General features: G+C 34.0%; 1 protein-coding gene across 4 annotated transcripts in view; it reads right to left on the reverse strand.

Moving 5' to 3' along the window:
* Positions 1 to 1,150: 1,150 nt before the first annotated feature.
* The window catches only part of LOC143230041 (uncharacterized), a 67,573-nt gene continuing 55,069 nt past the window's right edge, over positions 1,151 to 13,654 (reverse strand). For all 4 annotated transcript variants that reach the window (XM_076462996.1, XM_076462997.1, XM_076462998.1 and 1 more), the window contains exon 2: positions 1,151 to 6,146. In XM_076462996.1, coding sequence (XP_076319111.1) covers positions 5,164 to 6,146 — 983 coding nt within the window. In that variant the 3' untranslated portion in view covers positions 1,151 to 5,163. The remainder of the gene's footprint in view (positions 6,147 to 13,654) is intronic.

Consider the following 13,654-nt stretch of genomic DNA (forward strand, 5'->3'; position numbering starts at 1 on the left):
ATCATTGATACTAGATTCAATTATTGAGATTTATTGGGTATTGTAAGAGTTTTGAAATGAATACAGTAAGCACAAATTGACTAGTAGAATGAAGTTTAATTTGAACTGTAACTCGTCCTGATATAAGTTAGGCAAGAAATAGGATTTTATTGTACTACTGTGCACTTCAATGACGGGTCAACAGTGATGTCCTATATTGTTTTGAAAGTTCTAGCAGGACGTAAAATGTATTTTAAAGATAGGAAGTATAAGGTGGCTGTTACGAGTTGTTTAGTTGTATAATATTGCTTTTACAACCACTAAAAAGTAAGTGACAGTTATTGGTAAGAGATCATAGTTTTTATAACTTATATTATAGGACAGCTAACGTGAACTTCAACGAACAAACTGCTCCTGTTAAAAGAATCCTTAATTTTTATACGGATGTTAGTTAGATGTGGATACGAAATTCGTTTCCTCGGCCGTTTGTCTCAAGCACTACAACGATGTTAATGTTAGGGTTAAAACTGTAAAATTGTTACCTTTACAAAGATTAGATCAACACAGTGTTGTAAAATATTATGGAACCAGTAATATGATGATGCTTTAAAATACAGGATCTGCACTTTGAAATGTTACAGTCATGAATACGAGTTTTATCATGTGACAATCAGAAATTTAAATCTCTTGTTCGTTGTTGTTAACAAGTGTTACTGAATTGGTATTCAATTTATTTCTAAACTTCCGCTATAACTACATTATTTTCGAAATATTCTGATTTTAGCGCTGAATCTCAGGAATTTGCCCCATTCCCTTTTCGTATGTATTCTGCTATTTTATTATATTTGTGTAGGCCTATTATCGTAATGATATAGAAGAGATATTATTAAAAGTTTAATATGATGGTTGAAAAACAGTTCGTCAACATTAAAGTTAGCAGATGGATATTAAAGGCTAATTAGTTTATTTTTGTTTGGTCTACATTACTTTTTATTTTATGGGGGTAATGGGTTGGTTTGATTTCGAGTTTATTGGTCGAGGAGCGAGGGGTAATTGTGGATGGATGTTAACATTAAAAATAATTCCCCGAGTAGAATCGTTGAACACCGTCATAAGGGTATGTCATGTATGACAGTAACAACATTTAAACAAAAAACAACAGCAATCAATGTCCACTTTACTTGATTTATTCTTCAAATTAGACCAGTCCTGTTAACAAATCCTGATCCTATTTTATCTGAGAAACTACAAGATGAATCGGTTGCCAGAGTTCACGTGCTGCTCGTCCAGTTTGCAATTTGTACTTTGACTTCGTAGAATTGAGATACAGCGAATAATTACCTATTTCAGACTGGCAAAGTTACAACCTATGTATGGGAAGTTTTTCTTAAAAGTGTCACGTTCTCTCACTTTAAGACACAAAGGTAATACTTTAAATTTGAACCAGGGTTTGAGTTTCCTTAACTCCCGAGTTCAAGAGTTATGACTTATCAGAACGCAAACTGTGGCTACGGACTCATGCACATGTGACAGCGTGTGGAATGTGACAATACATTCAGCTAAAATGACTAGCACACCTTTTCAAACCCAACACATTATACAGAAATACTATACTATTTAAAACCCAGCACACTTAACACATTTAAAGTGAATGCAAAACACAAGGTTTGACATCTTCACTGTTGTATATATATATTTCACTCTGAACAAAGAAACCCATTACTCTTAAAATATTACAAATAAGTTCACGACTTTATTGGCCGGAGGTAGTATTGATTCCTATAAGAAATTTTGTGTACTAGTAACAATGTAGCGACTTAAAAACAAAAGTTTTTAACGAATAATAATAAAATTGCGAAACGTTTGCATTCAAGTGCATTCGTTAGAAAACAGTGTCTGTGCGATTGTTAAGGCTAATTTTTATTATGTCTAGAATGGTAATCCATTATTCCAACCAAGAAGTTGAAAAGTGTGTAATAAATCTATAGCGGGGAAATTTTAGGGATGAGGTTACTTATAGTTTACCCTGATAAACTCAATGGACTTTATATTAAAACATTGGGATTGTTGCTAATCCATGTCTTAGAAGAAGCGAAAATTATGTCTAAAGTTTTACATCGAGCATTTTTAGTTAAATATATTTACGTCTACCCTGGGAACATTACCTTACTAAATTTAATAAGCCGAAGGTGCGAGTCACTGTAATCCTTATTTTTCGTAGAATATATTGGGGATTTTTTTGCGTATCATTAATGTTATTACTTTATTTAAAAGATTACCTTAAACAGCAACTTTCTACGTTTTCAATTAGGCCTAAGCCGTTTTGAACCGTGTTTAGTTACAAATTAAATTCTGAAATGTTAAATTTCGGCTCTTAATGTTTTGTTGTGTACAAAATTTATAACCTCTACTCGTGTAAGATCACTCGTAAGTATAATTTAAATGTATCATTAAATAATCGGATCCGGGGATAATAGGAAACGTTCGTTTTGCTCTTTTGTACAGTTTTACACATCCGTTTCGGATCGCTGATCTATGTAAACAATTGATGCTATAGTGGAGAGGTGTTTTAAAATAACTAATTGTTCAGTCACGTTAGTAGAATTCTGTTGATCGCTTTAACAGTTAACATATATTTCAGTCTCTTTCTTTAACCGCAAAATAGATGCACTGTGCCGATTTCTAAAAAGAGAAGAGAGAAAGGAAGATATCGGAAAAGGCTGAATGCAGTCATTAATTTATTATTACTATTTATGCATCTGTCATTTTATTTTGGGAAGGGCTTCCGTTTGAATAACGTTTTATTAACTACTTTGTGTACGGATTAGCTCACATTCTAGAGTCAAGTTTCAGGTCATTGGTCGTGGTAATAATCCATTACCATTTATTTGCTTCCTCTTATTACTGTTAAGTTTATACTCGTGTTATGAAAGAAAACGAAAAAGATCGTTTGAAATAAAATATATCCTGAATGATTATAAAAAATAAAAAAGATGCCTTTGAAAATATAGTTTTCATTAGTACAGATAATTCAGTGCGTTATATTTAAACATTTAATATTCAAGTCACGTGATAACTACAGCCGATATAAAGTGACGGTAAAACAGTAAATATCAATTTAATTTTAACGTTGTTTATGGTTAGTATGTAGTGTGATGCCACCAAAAATTTATTGTTTTTGAAAAGAGTGTTTTTCAACGCAAAACAGTCATATACTCGAAGTTGTTTTTATTAAGGGAAATTGGAACTTTTACGACAGAAATATATATATATATTTTTACATAATTTCATTGGAAAACTAAAGGAATATGGATCAACTGTGGGTATCAGAACCGTGCAGAAAATGAATTAACAATTTGGGCCCCAGCCGTGTTAAGCAAAATGTGGCATTTTCGTAACGAGTGGAAATATACGAACAAAATCTCAGCAAAAACGTTTTCCGCATTTCATAAGCAATATAACCAAAGGCTATTGTCATAATGCACAGTCGTAAGATAACACGAACTGTAATAAACGGTGAGGCTTCAAACTTATTTAAGATAACGCACTATTTCTACAACAACCTTGACTATATAATAAAACAATACTAGTATTTGAAAGATTTATTTATAAATAAGTCAACTTTTACCTCTTAGACTAATCAATAACACGCTCTAAAAATAAGTCAAAACACAAGAGTAATGAAAACATTGCTCGACTAACGTACTGATAACGTAACTGATTATGACAAATTGTGCTAGTAGTTCTCTTGTACCTAAAGTGTGTTGTATAGCTCAAATTCAAACAAGCCACACAATCTGTTGAAGGCTTAGTTGTGAATTTGTTAAACCAATATTTACCAGGTAAATAAAACGCTAATATACACAACACTACGTGTCGTCACACTTAAAAGCACACATTCTTTAGAGCTGAAAATATCAACACTAAATGGCATTCCAATACACAATCCCTAAAATTGCAAAACCATCAGTTACAATCACACTGATTAAATGATACATCAACAACAATCCCACACACCGTATGAGAGTCAATATACCTACAAACTCATATTTCAGACTCCTTTATGCAGTCTTCTAAACGTAGAAGATTGAACTGGATGAGTCAACTGTATGGTATACATTCTAAAAAAAGGATGAATAAAAAAAATACCTCATGAAATATTTTAAGAGGGTTAAAACCTTTAAAAATAAAGACTACTTCACTAAGATATTAACGTATAATTGGATCGAAACGTAAATAATATATTAAGTGTATATGCTTATTATTATTATTTTGAGCAACCGAATTTTTCTTAAAAATTTACGTTTAAAAAACAAACCTGGACACTGAAATTTCAGGAGCGAGCTAAATTTTTCCATAATTTTAACAAGAATAAAATAATTTCAATAGACTACAAAGTAATTCGTCTGCGATGCATTCAACTTTTTTATTTGATTGTCAAGATGTAAGGCGACATGAACTGTGATCGACGAAGTCATACCCACTTTAAGATCCTTAAGAAAGTCACAATTGCATTGCGAAATTGCCTAGGGCGTTTCAGATTGAAGCTGAACAGTTCACGTGCACTAATCAATATTTACTAGAAGCTACAGAGCAAGTTTTCCATTCTTGTTTTCTAATATTTTTGCTCCTTGACATTATCCATCGGCAATAATCTGGGATCAACTTTAGCTAGAGTACTCATGCTACGTACTACCCATAGTTAGGGTTAACTTTGACCCAAACGAAAACTATGTCGTCTGCCTGTTTTGATCTGGATTATATTAGTTCCAACTTTGAACACAGACTTTTATTCGCACACATTTAATTCGAAGTGTTTTCACCCAAATGCAGACGAAATAAAAGTTTTCAGTTTTCTAAACCACATCAAAGTGAAGGCATTCTATGCAAAATTAAGAATTATGTAAGTACAGATTGGTGACATCTTGAAAACGTACGAATCGAAAACAAAAATATGCAGTTTGTCTCTCCGTATTATAATTACAGAAAATGTTCTTAAAATTTGTAGTTTATGACTAATTTGCTTCTCTTGGGCACTAATGACTTATCGCATACATGTTCACTACAGTTACGAAGAACTATACTACTGAGGGGGTGAGGCGTTGTTTGGTAGCGAATACACACCGTATGGATACAAGGCACCTTTCGTTGTGTAATTTTCATGGGTAGAAAGAGCTTGCTGTATCATAATTCGGTATAATTCTGTCCACGCTGTTTTTCTAGTTCACCAACAGCGGCATCCACAAGCAAATACAAGCAACTGAATGGGTCTTCTTTATGCGCACCTGGTGGTGTAAGTGGAGGGGTGTTTGGCTCCGATACCCAAGGTTGTGGATGTTTGTTTTGAAGCTCTGTGTCGGAACATCCCGGTGACTCCAACACTTCAGACTCGTTTCTTACTTCGCACACCTGAATTTTTTTTCCTGGAAATATTTCCTGTGAAGGGAACGAGGCACCATACTCAGTAACTTCGTTACGACTGTGAGGGCTTATGGGCAGATGAAGCTCCGAGTTGTCACAAGAGGACGATATATTCATGGCCGAAGATCGCGTAGTAAAGCGGTCAGTTCTCCAATCTCGACTCATGAGTTCTTGCTCGTGGTATTGTTGCCAGCGTCTCGTCAACTTTAACGGAGAGTCGCAGTCCTTCAAGACCGAACTTTCTTGCAAAGCATCACAAGGAGAAACGTCACTGGAACTGTCTTCACTCTCCACGTCGCCGTCACTGGCGCTTTCATCGGTTACCGAATAAAACTCCTGGGGAGGTTTTGCCAATTTGTCATGGTCAGATTTATCCGATCTTCCTGGTTTATGTTTAGCCACTTGACCTCTATTGGAATAACTCTTCCTCGTTATTGTATATTGCAAAGGGTCATGCCCCTCCTTCCGAATTAGATCCGGCAAAATGCGACGTCTAGCGTTAATAAACCAATTACAGACCTGTAAAAGACTGAGATTGGCTTCTTTAGAGAGCACGAGCTTTTCCTGGTCAGAAGGGTATGCGTTGTATCGATGCTCGTACAACCACATCTTTAAGATTTTCACCGATTCTTTTGGCAAGTTCCCACGCCGTTTTCTTCCGTTTATATCTGAATGTTGCGGAAGGTCGTCCGGCCGAGAGTAAGGGATTGTGTCATTGTAGAACTGCATCTTTAAATGTTCCCGACCTAAACAGTAAAAAAAAACAACTTATCCAATAGATAAATAAACAATGCAGTGTTAAAAATATCAAAGTATGTGTTAAATTAGTATATATATATTTAAAATTCAAACGCTGGACACGAGACAGAGCTATTACATGCTGATTGTTATTCAGTATTGTTGTTCTTGTATTGTGTAGATATGGAATATTGTTATTTGGGAATTAGGGACTGTGTTCATTTGTTGTTATTTCTCCAGAGTTCTTTATTTATTGTTAAATCTGGCGTATTGCTGCATGATGTATTGTTTATTAACGTTAGCATCAAGTCTTGGACAGACACGTATTCAACTGTGTTTTTGCTACACCGTATTTCAATTGTTTGAAAGTTATCAAAGTTTAGTAAATTCGTTTTTGTTTATTTTCGGCTCTGGTTGTTGCTTTAGCTATTTGTTATTGGTCTCTTGTAACATGTACTTTCAGATAATGTAAATGTGAACCTGGTTCACATATTTTAAAGCCGGTTGAAGAATAAGTCTTAGAATGTCTGATAGGACATAAGGAAACCTGTACTGACCCGTAGCTATATTTTCTGTCGACATATGACTGCAATGAGCAACGTCAACCACTAACCAATTCCCACACAGTAAATGAATGAAGCTAGTAACAGTAGGATATAGAAACAAGCACACAACGTCAACCACTAACCAATTCCCACACAGTAAATGAATGAAGCTAGTAACAGTAGGATATAGAAACAAGCACACAACGTCAACTCAACCTAGTGTACCATTCCCGTTTCTTGTAAAAACATGAAACTACTACAGTGGTAATGAACTTTTTGTTAACCAAACTGTCACGTTCAATGTTTTTCAATCCTGGTATCAGCTGTTACCATTTGGTTTTTTATATCGTGTTGATTTCGTGCTCTGCTGTTCCAGTCACACAAAAAACGTGGAAACTTTGTATAACCAGATTGCTGACCCAACAATGTTAAAAGGACTAAGTTTTCACAAAGTAGCCAACCGTGTTCTTTATATTTAACCTTATTAGGAAGTTCGAGATTTCTATACGCTACCTTCAAGTGAATGGAATGAGCAGTAGAAACAGATGCATGTATATGTTACCATTGTGAAGTAATCACCTTTCAGACTTCTTTTGGAAGAATCAATAAACAATTGTCACTTACTTGGTTCATTAACTGCAGCTCCTAACATTGGTATTAATTCAGCGATATTGTTGCAATAAACTTTCGAAAAGTAAGGTTTAAACTCTTTCTCACGATTTCTATAGAAGAAAATGTTGGAGAAAATTGTTAACCCAAAGTCTAGACCCCAAAATCTCTGAAGAATCCTTTGGATGGCCCAAATCTCTCATCAAATAATTAAGTTCACCTTGTGTGACGTGTTATGGTTCACGTGACATTTCAGGTTCAAAAGAGTCCCTACCATCATTTCTACCGACTTCAGAATGAAATGGAAGTGTATAAAGATTCCCCAGTGTAGTAGGTTCAGGTACAGCAGGTTCATGTGTAACAGGTCTTACATCAGGTTAAGATAGGACGTTTCCTTTCTTTTCCGAGTATTGTGGCCTTGCACATTACATGAACCATTCAGTCATCTTAGTGGTTTCTAAGCTCACTCCAGATAGGCAAATACTTTTCCTTACTTATCTTTTGTCCATTGTCTCAAGTATTCGACACAAGTGTTCAAACTTCGTACGGAGTTCATGATTTGTCTTAGTCCAACTTTTATTCCTAAATATGTGTAACAAGTTTTTTTTTTTTTTACGAGTCCTGTAATGTTCTGCCACTTTTCCTTTTCGACAAACTTACCACAAATATAAAAAATGTGATTGAGTCATTTTACACAAGCTCTTGTTTCCACAGCGACCAATAAATAATATTGAAAAGAAAGTATTAATGCCAAAGAGAACGCAGAAACAAATACTATTCAGTGTTTCTCATGGGTTATTAAACGATCGATAAGAACTCTCACGTCACCACTGGTCTAGAGAAATCTACAGCCAATGGTAGTCAACATTTTAAGCATAATAAAATGTGATCCGATTTCAAAGAAAATCATTCACATATGTAAAAGTACATACGGCATTTTGTAAAAAAAATTGTACGTGATGCAGAAAAAATGAATATTTTCGGATTTAGTGTACATGAATTCTTGTAGAACGTGTAAAAACCTTCATGACAATAAAATCATCGCAAGCCTGTGTAATATAATAATTAAGCAATCAACACTAAACAATTCTTAGCATTATTACAAAAACACAACCTTATTAACAGGAAAATAATTTACAATCGAAATTTCAACCTTTCACCAACTTCTCGACATTAGGGTTACACAATGTAATGCTGAATAATAATTATTTCTAAGAGTCGTTGCGAGTAAAATATGTTGTACACAGAGAACATTGCACGTAGCCTTTTGTTGTTTTATGTGTTGATCTTGTAACTGTACACCATACGTCTCCACAAGTAATAATATACAAGGATTAACATTTGTAAACAAGCACTATCTTTTCTTTTTTATATAGCCTGAAATCACAAACATAATTTGAAATAGATGTACGTTTATGGTACTAAATCACACTGCACTGCTGAAAAATGTAAATTCGAAAGAGAAGTATAGTAGAATGCATGAATGTACATGGGTAAATACTATACAGTAGCGCCATCTTTACATTATAAAAGAGAAAAATTGCGTGTGAAACTTACAGATCACTAACTTCACTCCGCAGTCTTTCAGTTTATTTTCTACAGATAAATCAAAATCTAATTATTTTAAAGATTCCTAATTAACACGAGTATTTTTCGAACTTTATGCTTGAACTTAACCTTTACAAACAAAAAAATCGTTTCATCAACGAAAAATTGGGTCAAAGCGACAGTTACTCTTTGGATTTAACAGCCACTTCTCAAGAATAAGCACTAATATTTGCCCAACTTTGAAAACGTGATAAAACGAATTTTACAGACACGCACACAATGAAGGGTCATTATGGTATACGCTACGAATAACAGTTGTACCTTTGCCAAGTTTTAGTTCTGTTCCCGTAGCTCGCACATGCACACACAAAGTATTCTGGTCACTGGTGCTCCAGTCTATATGAGTATGTATTTTGATCAAAGTGCATTAGGGACTTAAGGAACAGATACAAAGCATCTACAAAAAAAAAATATGAGCGATAGGGAAACCAGTAATGTACAAGTGAATTATACCAGCTCCATAGACGGAATATCATTTACAAGGATTGATTTTTAGAATAAGCTACTTTTTGAACTTCAAGTTGGCACTTAAACAGGGTAGCTGTCCAAAAGGTGATATTCAGTATGGTGTTAAAAATATTGGTCCCAAAAAAAAGAGAAAACTGTGTTTTAATCGTGGCGATAATCCCTACAAACTTTCAGCTCGTCCAGTTAATGGTTTGTCACCCACTTAAATACAAAATTCTACCAACTTTAAGATAAAGTGCCTTTGGATTCAACTGTTTACTCAGCAGAAGCAAAAACAAACATATTCGACCACGTGCGAGAACAGCACTACACAATACAAGGAAGATGGAGAACATTTGAACCAGTGAAATAGCACAAAACGAGACTTGACAAGCAATATGGCAAGGAAACTTTGAAATTGTTCCCGAAAACATCATTTGAAGCATGGACTAGGAACAGGACTTTCAATTTGTCAACACTGATGGTTAAACTTAGATGCAAGGGATGAAAAGGTATACAAAGATAGTGTATACAAAGTCGTTTCATGGAGCTGTACAGAAATTTTGGACATTTCCAAAAAAGTCGTTTGGTTGAAAAAACACCCACCTAACATTAATAAACCATTCCAAACAGAGCAAGAATTTCGATCAAACGTTCCATTGGTTCATAGCATGTTTCGTTAAATCATTTCAAGAAACAACTTCTCTATTAGAACCTTATAGCTAATAATAACTCGTACATTTTAATACGGAATATTTTCCCTCAACAAGAAGTGAATTACGTTTTGGGTGATAGAACAAGGGATAATAAATTCCGGTAAGTTTCTTGGAAGTGTTCCACACATCGTTGGCTGGTCCGGAACCCGAATTACCTGAAGTTTAAAGGTCGTTTTTTCAATCTTTTTTATAATACTGTGTAAATCCTTCAAGTATGCACTATAATTTACGAAAGACAACAAAAAATGTAAAACATTAGTGAATGTTTGTATCAACATTATATTGTTTTATCAATTTCGTATGCTTAAACTTGAAACGCGAGTAAAGAACTCGTCGAAAATTTACCAGACATGTTTTATTACAATGTTAACAGATGGCGCGATAGACAAAACGCACAGCGCTTTTTGACGTAAACACGGAAGTTGCTTTCAGGAAACAAATATAAAAACATAACTACAGCTTCTAAAATTGTTTTAGACTTTAATTTTCTCACTTCATAAACTCGCTGTTAAATCATTTAAATACTAAATGTGTTGAAAGCAGAATGTGTAAACATCGTCGAACATAATTCATATTTAGGCTTCTCTTTTTCAGTGTTTATTTTTAGCTGTTTTATAGTTTTATACAAATGTCTTAAAATAGGTTGTTGTTTTAGGTTTTCGTTGTTAGTTTTATGTATACACTTTAAGATCGGGCGTTTTTAAAGTTTCCGCTTTTAATACTGTGATGAATATACTACGTTTTTACACACCCTAGCTTTTCTGATGGCAATAATAACAGGTATAAAACAGTTCCATTTATGTTGAAGCTTTTAAGAACGCTCAATATATGAAATTATAAAAACAAACTTAACACTAACGGAAGAGTCCGTTTCAAATGAGTAAAGTCTAGCGAACACAGCGACTCGGAAAAAGTACAGAATGTTAAACTGAATAATCATTTCGAATGTTTACTGGGTTTTAAAAAATGTATCCGAGAGTTTATCGGTTAAAACTGAAAATCAGAGACCATACCTTTATGTAAGAACATTTTAGATGTTTTAAATAATAAAAATGTTAGGAAACTGAACATGTCGCTGAAAGCAAAGTTTCTTTCCATAGCCATATTTTTATATAATAATTTCTTTTCTTTGCGAATATGTTACGTAAATTTATGCATTGCAGTATGGTCCAGCAACATTAAAATAACGATTCACAAATTTAAAAAACCGCAGTCGAATTAAGCTGAATATAAACTTATAAAGACGAGTGTTCATATGATGTATTCAGGATATATGTTCATATGATGTATTCAGGATATATACGAGATGTCTTCATACAGTTTTAAGAATTTTTTTTTTTAATTTCTGATCGTTATCGGGTTATAATGTAGAAAATGGGGGAAAAGTCGCGTTAAAAAGATTACATCTTAAATCATTTCGCCAGGTTGTGATCGTGTCCTTACAAGTTTGTTTTTATATAATAACCATTAGCTATTTACTAGGGCAAACAAAAAACAATTTTAAATTCAACTGTTTACATATTTTATTATTTTCATTCGTTCTATTTTCTTTAAAATAATTTCCAAGTTAAATATTTCTGTTAAAAGTACAGCTTTCCTACTTGTATATTATCCCAGCTATACTATATGTATTGGCTAGAAAGGATGATACTGGATTACCCATGCTTAGGCCATTTGTTTGTATATATAGTTGTGGTTGTTGAACATGGAAGTTTGTCTTCATCGTACACAATTCACCAGATATAAATGTGACACGATTGCGAGATTCACATCTACAGAACACACACTTAATTTTTTTAATCACATTAACTCCATACATCCCAACATTAACTTCACATGTGAACAGAAAGAAAGCAATCAAATATCATTTCTTAACCTCAAACTTACAAGAACCGACACACAATTTAAAACAGAAAACCACCGAAAAATCACCCATACTGGACTATACATTCCTTGGGACTCAGCACATGAAACAAAACAAAAACAAGACATACTAAGAAACCAAATAAACACAGCCATAAAACTATGCTCACCAGATAAAATTAACGATGAATTAGACAAAATAAAACAATACTTCATCAACATCAATAAGTTTCCTCCACAATATATATATACACACATATATATCCATTTACAGGAGAGGCAAAATAGTAGTTGAAAAAAAAAAACATACAAAATCCAAACACCCATTAAAACCGCAAAATACAAAACTGAAAACTTGTAGGTTCCCCATGTGAACCTAATGAACCTTCATGCTAATTTTTGTGAAGACCCATCAATATGGAGCAAAGTAGTTTCATGGACAGACAACAAACAGCACTATTATATAGATTACAACGTATCAAACAAATACCCAATTAAATGAGAATTTTTAGCAAGTTTTAAATCATTTAGTTTTCATATTATTGTAAACTTATGGTTTACAACTCGTACCAAAACACTAAACAGCGACTAAAATCAACATTGTACGAAAACCGTTGTGATATTAGAAATCAACTTTGGAGAAAGGCCATTAACATAAGTGTTTATTTCACTCCCCCTCAAGATCCTATACTACAAGTATGGATAAATGATATAACTGGAGCAGCTGGTTGGTCAGCCTGTATGCGTTTTTCTGCGCTTTAAACCATACGAATATGTTACGCCACCTTTATTTTGGAATAACGAAATTATACCTAATATTATTTTATCCAAAATAATCCAGGTGTCCCGAAAACCAATGCCACAATACGCCATATCGATTTACAATTATACTAGAAGCATACGAAGTACGGGTAGCGAGAATGTTTCTTGCAATACGAGTGGTAGTTTAATAATTTAATGTTTCAGTCCCAGTAATAATGAGCCAGAACTTAGTTTCGATATATAGGTATTCAATTAAATCTAAATTCACGAGAGAGATGGACAAAATCGCAACCACAATACAAGCATCCCACACCGGCTCATAAATCATAAGATGGTTCAGTTCCCTGGTGGTTTGAGGTACTGGAGAAAGTAAAATCCAAACTGTGTTTAGGGTACACCGTCTACCCAGTTTAGCCTCAACTTTGTCGACTTCACAAGAACAAGAAAAAAGAAAATTATGAGCATATGTGGATGCTCTAGCCCACGACGTCTCTCACATCTATTACCTTTCGCTGTCTCTAGAGAAATGTGAGAAGATGGTTGCTTACAATTAAAACAAAATAGCAAGAAATAATAGAATATATTAAATCAGTGGGTAGACTGCATAACTCTCTTGGAAGTTAGCATTGCAACCCCCTGTACAATGTTTGGACATATACACCCAGGTGTTAAGGTACATTAAACCCAACCATTATCAGTATAGCTCCTACCCTTCACCCTTCGATGCTACTACCTGGATATTGAATGGTTCTAAAAAGAAATCCACAAAGTAGCAGATCGGTCTTGTATAGGGAAAGTGATACATCTACATTGATCTAAGTATACAAGAGTTCAAATGTCCAATAGCAATTTCCAACTATTCCCCTACTGTAATTTTTAGAAAGTTTGTTGTACATATTATAATAGTTTAAATCACCATTAGCAACTTTGTATAAACATTGTTATATCTGTTATAACATAAAAGTA

The sequence above is a fragment of the Tachypleus tridentatus genome, chromosome 10, assembly GCF_004210375.1.
Source record: "Tachypleus tridentatus isolate NWPU-2018 chromosome 10, ASM421037v1, whole genome shotgun sequence".
In the NCBI taxonomy this organism is placed as follows: Eukaryota; Metazoa; Arthropoda; class Merostomata; order Xiphosura; family Limulidae; genus Tachypleus; species Tachypleus tridentatus.